This window comes from Trichoplax adhaerens, genomic scaffold (assembly GCF_000150275.1).
Source record: "Trichoplax adhaerens TRIADscaffold_4 genomic scaffold, whole genome shotgun sequence".
In the NCBI taxonomy this organism is placed as follows: Eukaryota; Metazoa; Placozoa; class Uniplacotomia; order Trichoplacea; family Trichoplacidae; genus Trichoplax; species Trichoplax adhaerens.
In genome coordinates, this window is record NW_002060946.1 from 4,452,928 (window position 1) to 4,470,889 (window position 17,962).

The window sequence follows — 17,962 nt, forward strand, 5'->3', positions numbered from 1 at the left end:
TAAGATTTCTTTTGAATCCTCTTCTTGTTCTGTGATGCTGTAATATATATGTATATCTAAGAACTAGGTAATGCAATCTTGGATACTCGTAAAAGTAATTCTATGGACGTTCTTTATAATTATTTGCCTGACATTAATACGACAAGTACTATATCTGTAGTCATTCTAGCGGTACACTTACAAGTATAGTATACTCATCATAATCAATTTTGGAAATTGCCATAGTAAATAAACCGCTACCAAGAGATTAGTTTACAGTAATTGCAAACGTATGTATTCAACTCCTGTTAATGAATAGATGTAGCCTATACGAACTGTCAATAATATTATTATCTAAGTTGTTTAAGATGGCTTAAAGTACATCCATTGAATACAAGTAGTGATCGTTAGTTTTTCAATATCGTTATTTAAATTGTTTGTCATCACTATTAAAATGTAACTGGTAAATTACCCATTTTGATGAACGATCATAAAATCTTGAATAAGCTGTCAATGCAATCTACGTAAGTGAAAATATCCTGCCAGTTAGGCTACTATTAGGTCATTGCAGGATTTGATCAACTTGTTTGTTGTTGATTGTAGGTCATGATCGTTGTGATGCAATTATCTCATCACTAGACTGTCCTAATATACGAGTAGATAAATCACTTACGGTGAAATGAAATTTTGTAGCAGTCGTTCGTCTTAGTTGGTGCCATATAGATGTAAACTTGGTTCGATGGCGATTATTTGCATCGTTTAGAGACTTGATAATGATTATAATTTCCAAAAGTAGGTGTAGTAAGGGAAATCACCAATGTTGACAGTACACAGCAAGTACTACCATGCTATCGATGACCTTTCAACGATCTTTCATGTTACACAATTTCCTTCATCGCTTAGAAAGGAAAGAATGAGGATTGTGATGTTATGGCTATAGCTATGAGTGATTAAAATTTCTTCCTCGTAGGAATGAAGATCTTACAAGAATTTGGTGATGGCGACAATTGGTTTCCATAGCAAGCATCTCAATAGATGGCGTAAAGAGATTGTTTAATTACAGGCGTTAGACTGGTCAGAGGCGAGCGTTCTAGCACAGTAGCTCGAGTATAATATGTGTAAAACGATTATCACCCCATAGGTCAATTTTTCTGAGTTCGATAACTTAAATATACACTCTATTATGGTGACAGCTCATTTTACACAATAAGTAGACATCATCGAGTTACGATATAGACATACAGACAGACAGACCACCTCATTCCAAGTCTATCACCTAGAGTGCTCATACATCGCTCAAATAATCATAGAATACATTCTTCAATAAGAAAAAAATCTGTATTCGTATGGCATCAAGACTTGCACGCTTTCACCGCAAGCGTGGAATAGTAGAGAATCTGAGTACAGTATTTACACAGTTGGAGAATTTGAATGGTTTTCTATAAGACTCGTTGCTATGTATTATACAGTATATTCTAGGCTATCGCAGTCCCACCACTTCTTAGAGACGCACCACCACCAGCCTGAACTCATTTTCTACTTCCTTCCATTGCAAAATATTACCTAAAATAATTTGCCAACATTATATCTACCTTCTCCAAGTTGGAAATATCCAAGGTAAATGATGTTGATGTTGAATGATGTATTTACTTGTAGGATATCTAGTGTACGATCTTAATTATCAATCGTCGATTATGGTCGAGGGTAAAATAATCCACACCTTGTGATCAGAATTTGTACAGATGGCCTACGTGGAGACGCGATCAAGGTTGGAGATCGGATTGAATGGATGCAGTTAACTTGCAAGCCATATTTATAGATAGTCCTTGATTGATCCCATGTTTTTTGACTTGAATTTCTTGAGATTAGGCAATATTCTACCTTGTCAACTGTGTGATAGACTAGTTCTGTTATTATTTTAACTGTTGATGATATTGTTGGCTAACGATGGTGAAAACTACTCCAGCTTTTCTAACCCAAATCATCAGCCGATCATTTAAACCATTGTTTAGTGTGATCAAGATCCAACACAATATTCATCATCTGTTCTTTCTCTATCTAGTTATTTTAATCGCCTTGACACTATTCTCTATTCCCAACCTGATATTCAACTAGAGTCATTGGATAGAATAATCTCCTCGCTAACTACGTTACAACCATCTCTTAAATACAATGATCGCGATCATATTTGTAAAGGATAGCTGGCCTTAGACTTGAAAGTTTTTTTGTTTCCATCTTCTTTCCGTAACGGTCATCCACCAACTTGATATCCTAATATTGAAACATAGGATTGAACCGCAATCATTGGCTAAAAAGATCTTTAAATTACTACTTTACAGTTTAGCCCAAAACACCATCATCGTTTAACATACAATCACTTATGTAACGGTAGTTTTCCCTTGGATGTGGAGTTACCTTATTACATAATGGCTGCAACCATTGTTTACAGAGCATATATTCTCTTCATTTTACTCTTCGCTAAATGTAGTTTTTCCATCGTCTTCATACTATTGGATAAATTTTATACTTCTGATTGGCTGCAATTGATTTGTCATCCCTATCGGCAGTATGCAATGCTACAAAGGCTATCCTGATTAATCATCAACAAAAAACTACCATACGTTTACAAAACAATTGTTGTTCCATTCAATCTGACCATTGATTAATATCGACTTTTTTTTTGCAATTTAGGACTATTTCAACCACGAACTAGAAGAGTGAACACCAATTAGTAGCGCTATACAATCACTACCAAGCGCTTTCTTCACTCGGTTACAGGTATAACCCTGACAGATTGGATCCTATAATGACATTCATTTTGATACCAGCATGAAAAAAAAAATAACAACAACAGCAATAAATTTTGAACGGTAATCATCATGATATTCTTTTTTATGTAGGTGTTGCTAAGCCTTACAGTTACTGTAATAGCTAGTAATTACGATAGCATTGATGGACTTTCCGAGTATGCATGGTAAGTAATAAATCATTAAAGTTATTTTATGTAATACATGTACGCGTATAATTGAATGATGAGCAAATTCCCGTTAAAATCTTCATTTTATTCAAGTCACTATGCCGTATAATCGATACAGTAACATAACATGTAATGCAGGCCTTTTAATTGCCTATTTGATTATGTTAAATCATTTTGTCCGATCTTATCAAATCCTTCCTTAAACAATCCCCGAATAATAGCGACTATTGAAGTTCAATGCGATCCAAATTGTAATACATCGATAGTCCGATATTATTGTTCACGGATTAAAAGAAGACTTGCATTCCTAATCGTACAACATTGTCAGTAATAATTAATTATTAGAAAGTAGTTATTAATATAGGCTAGAATTAATGGTAAACTGCGTTACATGGATAGTTGACGTTGTGAACATAGAGAATATCATCATCATCTACGGATTAAAGGAAAAAGAATTTTACATTTCTAGTCATATACTGTAATACTGTACCATTGGGATAACATTAATCGACGGTTTTTGATCGCTAGAACTATTGTACTATGAAATTGTAATACCTATTTCATTAGATCAGTCCTCCTTGTCTTAGCTTCAATGCAGCACAGAGCAACTAATAAAACATTTCAGTCTATAGGTTAATATCTACAATGATTCCTGTACTTCATGCAGTATAACATTAGAAAACATACATTGTACATAAACGAATAGTTTGTTGAATTGCCAACGTCAACATTACAAACTTTCTTCTATAAATTGATCCTTGTTTAATCGTATATTTTTAATACTTATTGTAAAAAGAATTGCCTGCCTAGTTTACAACAACTACTTCCTTTTTTTTATCCGAGAAATGGAAAAAAATTTAAATTTAACTATTGCTTGGATTTTAAAATATCGCAATTCTTTGATACCAACTGTATGATAAAAATATCCACGTCCATCGGCGTTGGCCTATCACTAAATTTGTTGCACGTAGACTACCGTTCGGTAGTTATAAATATTAAAAAGGACTGTATTCTTAAAACTGTGTCTCTAATAGGACGACTTTGATCAGTTCATTAACTTTTGCATATTACATATCTATCCATTAGAACTGCTAAAATTAAAATAGGAAAAGAAATTAACTACGACGAATAGAAGGATGATTCCGATTACTAGCGATAATATCCTCAAATTAATTACTTTTGGTGCTTCTACTGCTATGGTATTTGGTGGTATAGTGCCTTATATACCTCAATATTTAGATATTTTACAAACAAAGAATGCAGATGGCTTCTCAATCCATGTATGTTTGGCATTACTGCTGGCTAATACACTCCGCATATTTTTCTGGTCAGTAGGATAGAATGCATTTAATACCAATTCTGTACGTAAACTGTTACGTTGAATAGCTCGGTTTTTATAAAAACTTAACATAAATACTTTTTCGTACTTACATTAACCGATAAATTGTGCTATGTCTAGCTCACATATATTCCAAAATAGAAAATTATCTATCAATATTCTTAATAAATGGCTATTGCATTGATCCAAAATATTTTTACAATGCATAGCATAGCCCTTAATAATTCAGAAAATACCCAGTTTTAATTTCTTATTTTTCTGCTTTAAGTATACAATGTTTATAGGAAAAAGCCGATCAATCTTACAGTACATTAGTGCTTAAAATTATTCTGTTAATGTCATATTATATATCATATACCTATCGATTGTACTGAAATTGAATCTAGATAAATGTAAGACTAGTATACAGTATCGTACTTTATACGTAAGAATATGAAGCCTGTCTGTTTGCATATTATTACAGAATTATCAAACCATTAACTAAATGCGGCATCTTCAACTGTTTCACGGATTATCTTGTTATACTTATCTTAATCTTGTAGGATTGGCCATCCATTTGAAATGCCTTTATTACTACAAAGTTTTGTCATGAACATTGCCATGCTAGTTATGTTGCAATTATGTGTCAAAACTAGAGCTCTTTCCGAAATTATTATCAAACCCAAAAGTATTTTTGGTACGTATAATGGCCAAACTCCTGAAATATTTGTATTTATTATGTGATATATTTCAATTAAAGTCGTTAAAAAATGAATTAGTGTATAATTTGATAATTTTCTTTTTTACTTTTATATAACAGATTGTTCTATGAAAAATTTCTGGCAATGGACTAACTTTCAAGATTATTTGATATTTTTAGTAGTCTTTTCAACATTTACAGGTGTTATCACATTACTATTGATGCATATTCCTGTATACATGGAAACACTAGGATTTGTTTCAGTTTTTATCGAATCTATGTTAGGCGCACCACAATTCTATAAAAATTATTGCAAAAAAAATACTGCCGGAATGAGGTATGTATGTCTAATCTAGACGGCAGTCCTTTTTATTTATACATGTATATATCAAACTCGATATACAGTTATTTTTTATTTATTTAATTAATGATATTGTACAGTATATTAATAGTACTTCAATGAATTGTGGCCTAGCAGAATTGGATACAGTTACATGTTAAGAATCTCAAAACAATCAATTTTAATCTCTCAATTTTTCTTTTCCAGTGTAAAAATGGTCCTTTGCTGGTTCTCAGGGGATACATTTAAGACTTGTTACTTTCTATTAAGACATGCTCCAGCGCAATTTTGGATTTGTGGCGGTCTACAAGTTTGCATCGACATGTTAATTTTAGGACAAGTATACGTATACTACCCTCGTAAACAACGGAAATAAGGCATTAAAGATATAAATAAAACCCAACACGATAATTAATTAATTTTAATTAATGCTCTGGGACTTATATCACTGTATGATTCAATGTACTTGATGTGTCATGTGTTATTAACGATATTTACCCCGCATTGCATTATCACCTATATGTTATCAGCGTTTATATTATTTGGGTAGTTCTACGTTGATCAAATCTACCTTCGAGTAGAAGATAATTTTCTGCATGGAAAAAAATTATGATCAAAGTTGAAAAAATTTTTGTGTATAAGAATTTTATGAACCAAGAGTATTCTTTACAAGATCGATATTTATATTAATTTGCAAACAGATCATAAAGCATATTTAGAATTAATAGATGTCTACCCTGGCGGTTTGTACCACTGCTAAAATACCAACTGGACCCAACTGTATCTTAGTATTATAGTATATATATACGAGTATAAAGAAAGAATTCTCTTCATAAATTATTAACGTTAAGAAATTTACTGGTTATGTTTTATTAATTGCACATATAAAAATGCGGCACGATTTTTGCAATATATTTTGTATGTACGTACTTGATGATATCGCTTCTTACTATATATCATAGCGACTCGACTTGAGAAATATCTGAAATAAGTACGATACAGCCCAGAATGGTAGTGATGTTAGCAGTATGCGCTTGTGTATTGAACGTAAGATGACCTGATAAGCAAGTAATGACTAGAAAAACAAAAAAATTACGCTGCCGAACTTAAGAGAGACTGTGTAGCTCACTTTATTGAAATTAACTTATACTGATAGTGCTACTTCTGCAAGCAAAATTTAGAAACAGCAAACGACTTTCTAGAGCAAGCTATGATACCCGTATATGTACATAATGATGATAAGATGCAACATCATGTGCTACAGGTACATAGAATTATCAAGACCTAAGGTCGTATGTTTTTAGCTGCATCTCAAACATTTCAATGCATATTCATAAAATAATACAAAATGTATACCTTTATTACTTATCTCTTCATTTTTCTTATAAAGCATTACAATATGCTCATTTAGAGTACGAGTATACATGCTTTAATCTCAAGTGTTTTTGTCATAAATCCGATTTAATGAATAAAAACGTTAAGAAATTATTCTGTAAGTCACCTATTTGTGATATATCCTTCATGAGTAAATTATTCAGAGATACCAATAGTTACAGCCAATTAATATAAATGTAGATAGCCAAAGCCTGTGTTTAAGTTTTAAGTAGTAATATCGATACATTATATATCTACTGTACAATGGGAAATTTAGTACAAGCTATACTGACGGAATGCTGCTAATGTATAAATCTATCGAAACCTGTATTTCATTCACAAACGATTTACCAAAACAGCATTATCAAAGTTGTAATAGCTTATTAACTTAAATTAATGCAGCCAAGAAAAGCTATTCGCCAATATTTACAAAATTATAGTCTTCGCAACAACAACCACAACCTAACGCACAACAATTATTGCTTTCGAACCACTTCTTTAAATGATGATAGTGACCTCCATGATTGCATTTGAAGCAAAAAATGGATATCCCTGCATAAATATCATAGCAGACTAATTAAAAGGGTTTTCAGAATTGTTTAAAATTACGAAAACTATCACATCACGTTCTCTATTGTTACGCACCTTTTACGTGACCATTGCAAACAGAACACCTAAATTGGTGATGCTTACAATCCTTACAAACAGTTTCGTTTGTTCTGTTTACTTCGTGTGGAACTAAGAATTCTGCTTGGATGCAATAAAAAATACGATAATATGAAATATCTTAAGCATGTTTTTATTTGCCATTTTGAATTATTTCGTACCCAAACTGTTGCCACTATCTTTCTTTAAATATTTCATAATTTCAGCTCTAGAAATTAAAAATCCCCAGCTATACAATATGTTAGAGTAGGATTTGATGAAAGAAATGTATTGTTTTCTTCTTGATGGATCTAAAAGGCAACATTGACGCTTAGACTGATCCTAAATTGCAACAGAAATTTCGATATTGTCAATGAACTAATATACTCGTATAATAAGAGCGCTTAGTAAGAACCTTACAACAGTATAATTTAAAGAAGTACGAGTAGCTGGCTAGTCTATCATTACCGATGAAATGTATCCGGTTCCCCCTAGTAAACAAATCATCATTGCTAATGTTTGGACATCCCTTAAATTGATATAGTAATCAATTCTACAAAAATTGATATAAACGAACATTAACGTTACGCATCATGAATTTAAACGACAAATCATTTAAACTACGTCTACTCACAATGACATTACTAGCTTCCTTCCAAATGGATGAACATAGAAAGGAGAAGACCAGGGATCAGATTCATCAAACGACAGATTATTAACGGTAATTTCTGATAAGATCGACCATGTTTGGATCAAATCACTCCTGCCAATCAGCTCAGCCAACTGGATGTTTGCCTTACATGCTTCAGATGTATATTTTTCATTATGGAGTAATCTAAATATATACGGTATAGTTTAAAGCAGACTTAAAAGTGGTTTGCCTATCGAAGAGTAATACTATTTCATTACGATGTTTTCCGTAATAAAATAATAGCAATTACTTAATACAATTGAAGGTTCCTTAAATTGATACACCACCGAGCAATTAAACTAAAGCTACATCCTAAATTCAGTCAGTAGTATGAAACTTACTTGTAATCCTTTCCTAATTGCTTGTTGACAACTTCTAATTTTGTTAAATCACTAATTGCCACCATAAATTTTAAGCGAGATTCATTGGAAACACTTCTCTCTAAAAATTTTGGCTGATACAAAAAACTGTTAGTGTATTTTAAACTTATTGACATCTACTAGCACAACATTATTACCAAACACCTATACTTTTAAAGTCTAGTCTACAATGTTATGGCCTTGTTATATCATTTACGTTTGAAGAAACAGGTTCAATATTTTCTACATGAGATGGATTTTGTCTATTTTCCAAAGTATCACTACTATGGCCTCGCATGATGTGCTTTTGTGATTTTTTAACTGGTACTGATACTTGTCGGGAATAAATAATAGAGTTTCCATGCTTTCGAATTGGTTCAACCCTAATATTAATTTACATAGAATGTATAAATAATGAAGTTATAGCTATAGATTAATTACTAGTGCTAATAATTTCATTATTAAATAACTAAGGTACAATATTTATTAATCATTTACAACGCTAGATAAACGAGATTATTCTATCATGATTACTAACTCTGTATAGCTTTCCTTAGCTCTCTTTTCAGATTCTTCAGAAAAGGGTCGATGAAAGCTAACAAATAGACCTATTAATAAATTTAGTGAAAATGGCTTAGTAAAAGAAATCATCATTGATTTTCGATAAGGTAGCAGTGCTCGCATACAACCTGATGAATTAAATCTACCACCGCTTGTTCTAGCTGGTGGAACACGCGTGGATGGATCAGGTGGCTTACCGGGATCATCACGACCCTAGCATTGTAGTATTATTGAATAATTCCTTCACTAAGTTTTGACTGCCATTAAGAATACATTGGCAATTAACAATTTTTTACATACTATTCACTACCAATAAAACACCTTACCGATAGAAAGGAGTAAATTTGATTAATACATGCTTCAAGGCAGTTTCTACCCATATAATTTGCTGCCTCTTCATTCAGAGACTGTACACGGAGCAAAATGAACAGCATTTAATATACAATTTAAAATGAATGAAAAGACGCTAGTCAATTTGTCGTACCGTTGACAACTGGCCCTGCAAATTATTAGGAAGAGTAGTAGGGTGAACAAATTTTATCCTTGGTGGTGCACTCGGATAGTGTTCCGGAAAATTGATATTAATGCTGACGGTGAATTCAGTGTACTTGCCAGTTACTAAACAGCTACGATTTTTAAAATCCTACGAAATAGGAAGAAAATAACATTGAAATTGAAGTGATCATGTCGCTATAACCTAATTTCGATATGAAAAAATATTTAAGCCTTAAGTTTAATACATACCTGTAGTACTTTTAATGGCTGATAACTAGTGAAGCATATGTTATTGTATTCTTGATCGAATGCTAACTGTCTCTGCTGTGATATCGAGCTTGATTTTCTGATTTTTGAACGGTGATCATTGCTTTTATCAGTTACAGAATTATTTGAATACTGGTATTCCGACGAAGTTTCCTTTTCTGGACCGATAAACTTCTAACAATATAAAACTTATTATACTCATGCCCGAAATAGACTATACCATTGGTAAGGTATTAACTGATTATAATCAATACAATTTAGTAACATTACATTATGTCTAAAATATAAGATACTCACTGCGATCATTTCTTTATCAATTGTCCATAAACGTAAAGCTCTATCGGTAGACCAAGTTACCAATGTGTACTTATCACCTAGAACATAGATATATTAATTAAGATACTAAATACTATAGCAATCTAAGGGAAGCATCATACAATATTGATACCTGAAAAATTGAAAGGATAACGCCATCTGAAGTCAACGATGACACCATCATATCCTTCAAAGGCATAAATAGGCGCGGGTTTCACGTTATTCGAAAAGCTAGACACATTCCACAAAAGTAAATTCTGCTCAGATATGGATGTCGGCATTGATGCGGTTACTAATCCATTTTTGAACGGCTATCATTGAAATTGATAATTGACATTATTATCAGCAAAGAAAATTTCTCTTACAAGTAGTCAATCATACCGTAAAACGAGCTCTCCAGACTGCAGCTGTATGTGATAAATTATGAGTTGTAGTCAAGTCTTTCGAAGTATCCCAAATCTAGTTTATGAATTACATAGACAGGTTCTATTGTCAAGATACATCCAATAAATCGTGAAATTGTATGTGCATCTTTGATGTAAGATCATGTAACCTAAAATAGTTACAAGTTCAAAGTCTAGTTATACAGTACATGTACCAACCTTAACACAGCAATCTTGACCGCATGAAACTAGTACGTTGCCCTGATTATACTTCCAATCTAGGCCGTGAATTTTCAATGAGTGTGCAGTTACGTTTAATAAAGGGCAATTGCCTTTCTAAATAAACAATCGATCAATCAATTTAGAACAACATTTCTCCAGCGTCGATAAATGAATGACTGTAGTACTATTTTGCTTAATAACCCTGTTATCCCATATACGAATTGCTGCATCGTGCGCAGTCGCCATAATATTGGGATTACTTTTATTCCACCGCACTTGAGAAATTCCGGCTGTAGAAGTTCAATTACAAAATTACAAAGAATCAAGGTGAATATTTAAAACAAGTAGTGTTTAAATACTTTTAACTTTAGTATTATAATAAGTCACGAACTTATGATTCGTGAATCTAAAAACAAGCAGCATTGTAACTTCGCATGGACTTACTATGTGTACATAACTTTGATACAATTCGATACTGCCTACAGATATTAACCAAAATAATCACATTAGCACCAACTACAACTATTAATAATTTGTTTAACAGCGATAAAAACTATTATTCGTATTTGTTTAAATTATCTCGATAAAACATATTCATGCCTAGTATCCCAAATATAGACGTAGCCATCCATTGAACTTGTCGCTATAACGGAACTTTCAGCGGGCGACCAATCCATATCACTGATTATAATTGTTGGTATTAAAAATTTGGTGATTGTAGTTCATTAATGCAATCTACTCTGCTATTGTTACGAAAAATAACACTGCAATTAAATAGCAACATCCTTTATTTATTATCGTTAAAGTTATATACCTAATTACACGCGTGTGGCCTCTTAGGATACCAACTTCTTCGAAAGCACCATCAGTAAGTTCGGCAATGACAACCTTTTGATTCAACTAAATTAGGAAAGATATAAATAAAATTAAAAAACTTTTACTTCAACATGTCATGTATCCGATGATGCTAAATCCTTAATTTAGCTGGCTATTTCTATTAATTGTTGAATGAAGGAAAAATTAAATACCAGGAGAGCCATAAAATTACGAGAAGTCACGTGAGGGTTCCATTCCACATTGCTAACATCGAATTTACTAGGTCTTGTCCATGTAGAAACAATTTTGTCTGGTTCATCTAAATCCACCAAGGCTATTAGTCGACGCCTAAATATTAGAACAGAGCTTCAATATGCCGCGTTATACCCAATAAATTCTGATTATAAGGCTTTTTATAGCATTTCACTAATCATTGCCTAAGTCTAATTTATAAGATAAATCTACTGCGTAATTTGGCTGCTGTTGAAATATCGCTATGAGCAAATATTTGTTTTTAATTAAATTGCATAAATTGAAATTGTTAACATGAGTAGTTAGATCCTTTATGAAAATCGTAAAAGGCAGTTCTAAGTCAAAAACTATTTAGACATTGTTGCAGTAGCATGAAAGTACAGTATATTAATTTATCATCACACGGGTAAATTCTCAAGCAAATAGACTTTGCTTTAAAGACATCGAGATTATCTTAGTTAGCCTTACGATGCTAATGCAGCTCGAGCTCCGCTCCCATCAATGGCCATTGCAGTTGCCTGACGATAGTTCAAAAGCAGATGCATTTATGATATAAAATGCCATTAGGTCACATAATTTATTTATCGTCAATAATTTTATTGTCCCTTATTTTACTTATAAAGATAATGTAACGATTAGAAAATTGATTTATTGCTAATGATTAGATTATAATATCGGACTACTACTAAACTAATTTTAAAGATTTTAAAGTAATGATAAATCGTTCATTTTACTTTAATACACAATCATTTAGTGTTTACTCAATTTAGTATATTGTCAAATTGACTAACTATGACATGTACATTTGTAACTATCTACTTAGTAATTAATATTAATTCACACTTGCTGCATGAAATGCAACGGTAGTCGTTAGTACACGTAACACCAAATGCATGTTAATGTACAATTGCACATTTCATTTAATAAATTGTGGTGGCATAGCTCATGATTTGATATTTCAAATGCAATGTTGCAGTTGGATTTTTCTATAGTACAGATCATCATAAGTATTTTGACCACACAAGGCGCATCATAGTGGTAAGAATCATTTCCTCAATGCAATTGGCTATAGCAATATTGTAGTAGTCAGCTTTCCAAAGTAATATACAGTTAATTTATAAATTTTCTATTTGCAATAAGTCTTAAGATAAGAAAATTTCTACTATTGTAGTGTACTGTTTTATATGGAGCTTAATTTGACCATCAAGAATAATACTCAGTAAATTGCGAATAGTAAGCGTTGCTTATCGATGTCCAACCAACTGCTTAACTGATCGAATGATCGACAGATTAATTATTTTGTTTTAATCCTTTAAAACAATGGCAAATCTCTTGGTCCTAGCTCATTCTTGTAAAGTAAATTTGCCAAATTATCATTCCCAATTAATCATTCTACTTACGCGAATATCATGCTTGCAAGTAATAGGCTCCATGGTCGCAACGTATAATCTACAATAGGAGGAATATAATCAATCGCTCAGACGCTTAGTCCCATGTCGTATTCGTTAACGCGAAAAGTAGGTAAAATGTAGAAATTCAAAAAACACATTTGTAGATGCATCTATAAGCCGGGAGTTGTATAATGATTAATCTAGGAAACTAATGCAACGTTTACCTACATTGCTATTCTCTAGCACGAATTAGATCAGATGGTCAAGCAGTGTTGCATGTCTTGCAAAAATACATTACAGTGTACTATATACCTGTATAACCTGTGTGCTTCTCCTACTATGTATTTGCGATGTTGTAAAATAGTGTAACACTTATCTTACTCCATGAAGACAGTACAGTAATAGCTGATCTATTACGATTCCTATCAGCTAAATATTCAAAATCTTACTATTCCATCTATTAATTGTAAGAATATTTTGATGAACTTGTATCTAATTGCATGATGATGTAACCTTCAAGTACTGTCGATGTAAACATTGTGAACATGGTACAAGAAAATGTTCTAGTCCTGTGTATCTCTATTTATCCGTAGTCGAGTTGATACTTACAGTATTTACTTATTTTGCCCAAGACGGTAATAATAACTGCTGTATTGCAATTCCTACAGAGTAATCAGAATTATCGGTATTCCCTTTATTTTAAAATTAGTTTATCCGATTTCTTGAAGAGCTAAACTCCGCATCATCCACGATCAATAACAACATCAACAAAGTTCACAATGGTAGCTTACCTATGTACGAGTAGACTTACCCAATCAATCTTTTGGACTACCGACATGTATACAGTACGGTAACAATTTGATATGACTCAGAGGTAATAATCTGGATGTACTGAGGCCAATAATCTCGTAACTAAAGCTGTCTTGAAAGGCTGACAACGATAAGGTAGAGAAAAAAGTGGGTGATCGATATTCGAAAATTCTTATTCCAGGTTAGCTATGACTATCCAACGCACCACAGAATCATCCACGATCAATAACAACAACAACAAAGTTCACAATGGTAGTTTACCTACTGTACGAGTAGACTTACCTAATCAATCTTTGGACTACCGACTTGTATACGTATGGTAACAATTTGATATGACTCAGAGATAATAATCTGGATGTACTGAGGCCAATAATCTCATAACTGAAGTTGTCTTGAATAGCTGACAACGATAAGGTAGAGAAAAAAGTGGGTAATGGATATTCGAAAATTCTTATTCCAGCTTAGCCATGACTGTCCAACGCAACCTCCAATTAATCAACTTGGCTCCAGCGTCAGCTACAGTATTACGTACAGAACGCACCGTACCATCGATGTACTGTACACTGTAGTCTTATAGTACGCTGTCAAAGTTACAGTATAGGATATCAATTTTGACTTATTGTCTGACGTTAGACTGCCGTATATAGCCTACCGTATGAGATACGATACGCCTGAAGTAGTTTCACTGTTTTCTAGTAAGCTCCAGCTGACGTCATCGTGGAAAATACATCTTGGCCAAAAGACTGGTGTTGACTGTCAATTTTCACATTCAGCGTTACGCTATTTACTATGATTCAAATCGAAATAGATTGACATTCTATCATCTTTGCTCTATCTTCCAGAAGATCGATCAAGACGTCGAGGGCAAAACTATCATTCCATCGGCTTCTATCTGTGGAATTTTCAGCTATTAAGGCAGCTTCTAGCCAAAGATGGTGAGCAATAGGATCATATTGAGTACACTAACAGTGTCATGTTGCGGTGATAGCATTTAATATCAATACTCTATCCCGCAATACATAACATGGTAGTATTATGCCACTGAATGAATGCAATAAACGTAGCGGTCGAACACCACAACAACTTGATTATGTTCTTGCTTAATCACAACTGTCAATTAGAAATGAATGCATAGAGAAGTGATCATCTAGATTAAGTGATTGAACTAAGATTGGAATCTGTAACGGATAAAATGCTTGATCAGAAGTGCCAATTAGAAATGAATGCATAGACAAGTGATCATCTAGATTAAGTGATTGAACTAAGATTGGAAGCTGTAACAGACAAAATGCTTGATCAGAGTGTCAATTAGAAATGAATGCATAGAGAAGTAATCATCTAGATTAAGTGATTGAACTAAGATTGGAAGCTATAACGGATAAAATGCTTGATCAGAATAGAAATGAATGCATAGAGAAGTAATAATCTAGATTAAGCGATTGAACTAAGATTGGAAGCTGTAACAGACAAAATGCTTGATCAGAGTGTCAATTAGAAATGAATGCATAGACAAGTAATCATCTAGATTAAGTGATTGAACTAAGATTGGAAGGTGTAACAGACAAAATGCTTGATCAGAGTGTCAATTAGAAATGAATGCATAGAGAAGTAATTATCTAGATTAAGTGATTGAACTAAGATTGGAAGCTGTAACAGACAAAATGCTTGATCAGAGTGTCAATTAGAAATGAATGCATAGAGAAGTAATCATCTAGATTAAGTGATTGAACTAAGATTGGAAGCTATAACGGATAAAATGCTTGATCAGAATAGAAATGAATGCATAGAGAAGTAATAATCTACATTGAGTGATTGAACTAAGATTGGAAGCTATAACGGATAAAATGCTTGATCAGAAGTGTCAATCAGAAATGAATGCATAGACAAGTGATCATCTAGATTAAGTGATTTAACTAAGATTGGAAGCTGTAACAGACACAATGCTTGATCAGAAGTGTCAATTAGAAATGAATGCATAGAGAAGTAATAATCTACATTGAGTGATTGAACTAAAATTGGAAGCTGTAACGGATAAAATGCTGTCATGAGTGGTAATAAGAAGTATGAACGTATTGCATATTCAATAAAATTGTCTACTGTACCTTTTCTCTCCTAGCATGGTAGAGTCAAAGTTAAGACAACAGCCGAAAAGGAAGCTGAGCGACGTGCTGAGCTGACCAGACGGGCTCATCAATTCGCTCGTGAAACGGATGCTATTTTTACTAAGGTAATTAGTTTACTCTGACATAACTAAACATTATTATTCCTTTTCTAGTTTTACACACACGTGTGTACCAGTATAACAGAGGCCTTTATTAATGAATGAATTAATTTTATATTATTAGCATGCAATAATTATTATCATAATCATTCAGCTTTCATATGGATAGCTTTCCTTCATAACGTACTATGATTACGTTTTTTATCTGTTTTGTAGCGTAAAAATGGGGAATTAGACGAAAAAATGCTACAGGATAGTCAAAATTTATTAATGCAAAACCCAGATTTCTATACAGTATGGAATATTCGCCGGGAAAGTTTCCTATCATTAGCCGAGATCAAGTATCTAACTGAATATCTTAAATTAATTTTAACCTTTGATACTGCAGTAGGAAATCATCTCACTAAAAATATCGTACCATTTTGTTAATAAATGGACGAGATAAATTTTGACCTTGTATTCAATTTTTAAATAAGATCTTCATACGAGTATTCAAATGGATTTTTAAACAGAGATGATGATGAAATGGAAAAATTATACAATAATGAGCTTGCATTGCTTTTGGCATGTTTGAGAATCAATCCAAAGTCATATGGTGTCTGGTGTCATCGAAGGTGGATCATGACACATATGAAATATCCAAACTGGCAACATGAACTAGACTTATGCAATAAATATCTAGAATATGATTCCAGAAATTGTAAGTAACTCTCATAAACTAACTCTTACTATAGATTATGGATTAAATTGTAATTTATTCGTATGTTAATTATTATTCATAAAGACTTTCGTTACTGAGAAAGCTAATGCAAAAATGTTATGCTACAGTTCACTGTTGGGATCACAGACGCTTCGTAGTTGCATATACAGAAGGAGTTACAGACGTAACGGAGTTAGAATATACAATGAAGAAAATTAAGCAAACATTTTCTAATTTTTCTGCTTGGCATTATCGGAGTAAATTACTTCTTAAAGTAAATAATAACCTAGAAATACCTAGGAAAGATTCTATATGGGTGAAAGAAGGTATAATAGCAACTTTGGCATTTACTATCTGTGGTAGATTTTATTACTAACCTTTAATGTACGCAAGTGTAGTAATAGTAAAATCATCTATAATACTGACGTTGATGTATTTATCTTGGAAGAACTCGATTACATTATGAATGCTATTTATACTGATCCTAACGACCAGAGTGCTTGGCTGTACCATAAATGGTTGCTCGGTAGAGGTTAGCATTGATGACACTAACGCAGAATTGAAGTATTGTATCTGACTTTCCTCATTTAATATCTTCATAGAAGAAGTAACTTCCACCATATGCACACTCTATGTTGCAAAGTATGCTGAACATGAAAATTCTCAAATCAGCGTTATGGTAACTTGGTCACTTCCGCTAACTGTGGATGAAGCTAACAAAACAGTTATTACTCTAGATGAAAAGCAATTAGACTGTATCTGGAAAAATAATCACAACAACTCTTATGCCTCTCACATTTGGGTATGAAATATTGCATTACTACATGTGAATTTCATGAATGTTGATCTAGTTGATCAATTGCGTTACAAAATAGCACTTGCTTCTATAACAAACTAATCACTTAGAAATTTACTATGTTGTCCATTCATGTATGCGTTGCATCTAATATTTTTATCTTCTTTTAAGTTCAGTTTACATATACTAACTATGAGTCATGTATGATGATGATTTTAATTACTGATATGTTACTTAAAGTAAAGAATTCTCAGCACACCCAAAGTTAATTAAAATTATCCTAGGATTTGTCAATGAGCCTGAAATACACTGATTGAGTGTACCTCCGTTTTACACCGTGAATTGCGTTC

At 32.8% G+C, this 17,962-nt stretch overlaps 3 protein-coding genes across 3 annotated transcripts; 2 read left to right on the top strand and 1 right to left on the bottom strand.

Moving 5' to 3' along the window:
• Window positions 1–4,092: 4,092 nt before the first annotated feature.
• Window positions 4,093–5,018, top strand: TRIADDRAFT_23940 (uncharacterized protein; the record flags this gene model as incomplete). The annotated part of the gene is made up of 2 exons (XM_002111514.1): window positions 4,093–4,283; window positions 4,838–5,018. The coding sequence occupies 2 exons, from the start codon at window positions 4,093–4,095 to the stop codon at window positions 5,016–5,018; spliced, it is 372 nt and encodes a 123-aa protein (XP_002111550.1).
• A 2,082-nt stretch (window positions 5,019–7,100) lies between these two features.
• TRIADDRAFT_55691 (uncharacterized protein) lies at window positions 7,101–12,203 on the bottom strand (the record flags this gene model as incomplete). The annotated part of the gene is made up of 21 exons (XM_002112013.1): window positions 7,101–7,240; window positions 7,334–7,438; window positions 7,516–7,675; window positions 7,802–7,886; window positions 7,968–8,168; window positions 8,366–8,478; window positions 8,601–8,766; window positions 8,922–8,991; window positions 9,073–9,157; window positions 9,271–9,351; window positions 9,429–9,587; window positions 9,689–9,880; window positions 10,004–10,080; window positions 10,155–10,332; window positions 10,403–10,480; window positions 10,624–10,740; window positions 10,828–10,916; window positions 11,071–11,105; window positions 11,441–11,526; window positions 11,655–11,790; window positions 12,163–12,203. The coding sequence occupies 21 exons, from the start codon at window positions 12,201–12,203 to the stop codon at window positions 7,101–7,103; spliced, it is 2,394 nt and encodes a 797-aa protein (XP_002112049.1).
• A 3,808-nt stretch (window positions 12,204–16,011) lies between these two features.
• Window positions 16,012–17,192, top strand: TRIADDRAFT_23729 (uncharacterized protein; the record flags this gene model as incomplete). Its single annotated transcript, XM_002111515.1, has 4 exons — window positions 16,012–16,122; window positions 16,333–16,457; window positions 16,629–16,816; window positions 16,945–17,192. Coding segments are annotated over 4 exons (672 nt in total), but the record flags the coding sequence as incomplete, so codon positions are not given.
• Between the last annotated feature and the right edge of the window lie 770 nt (window positions 17,193–17,962).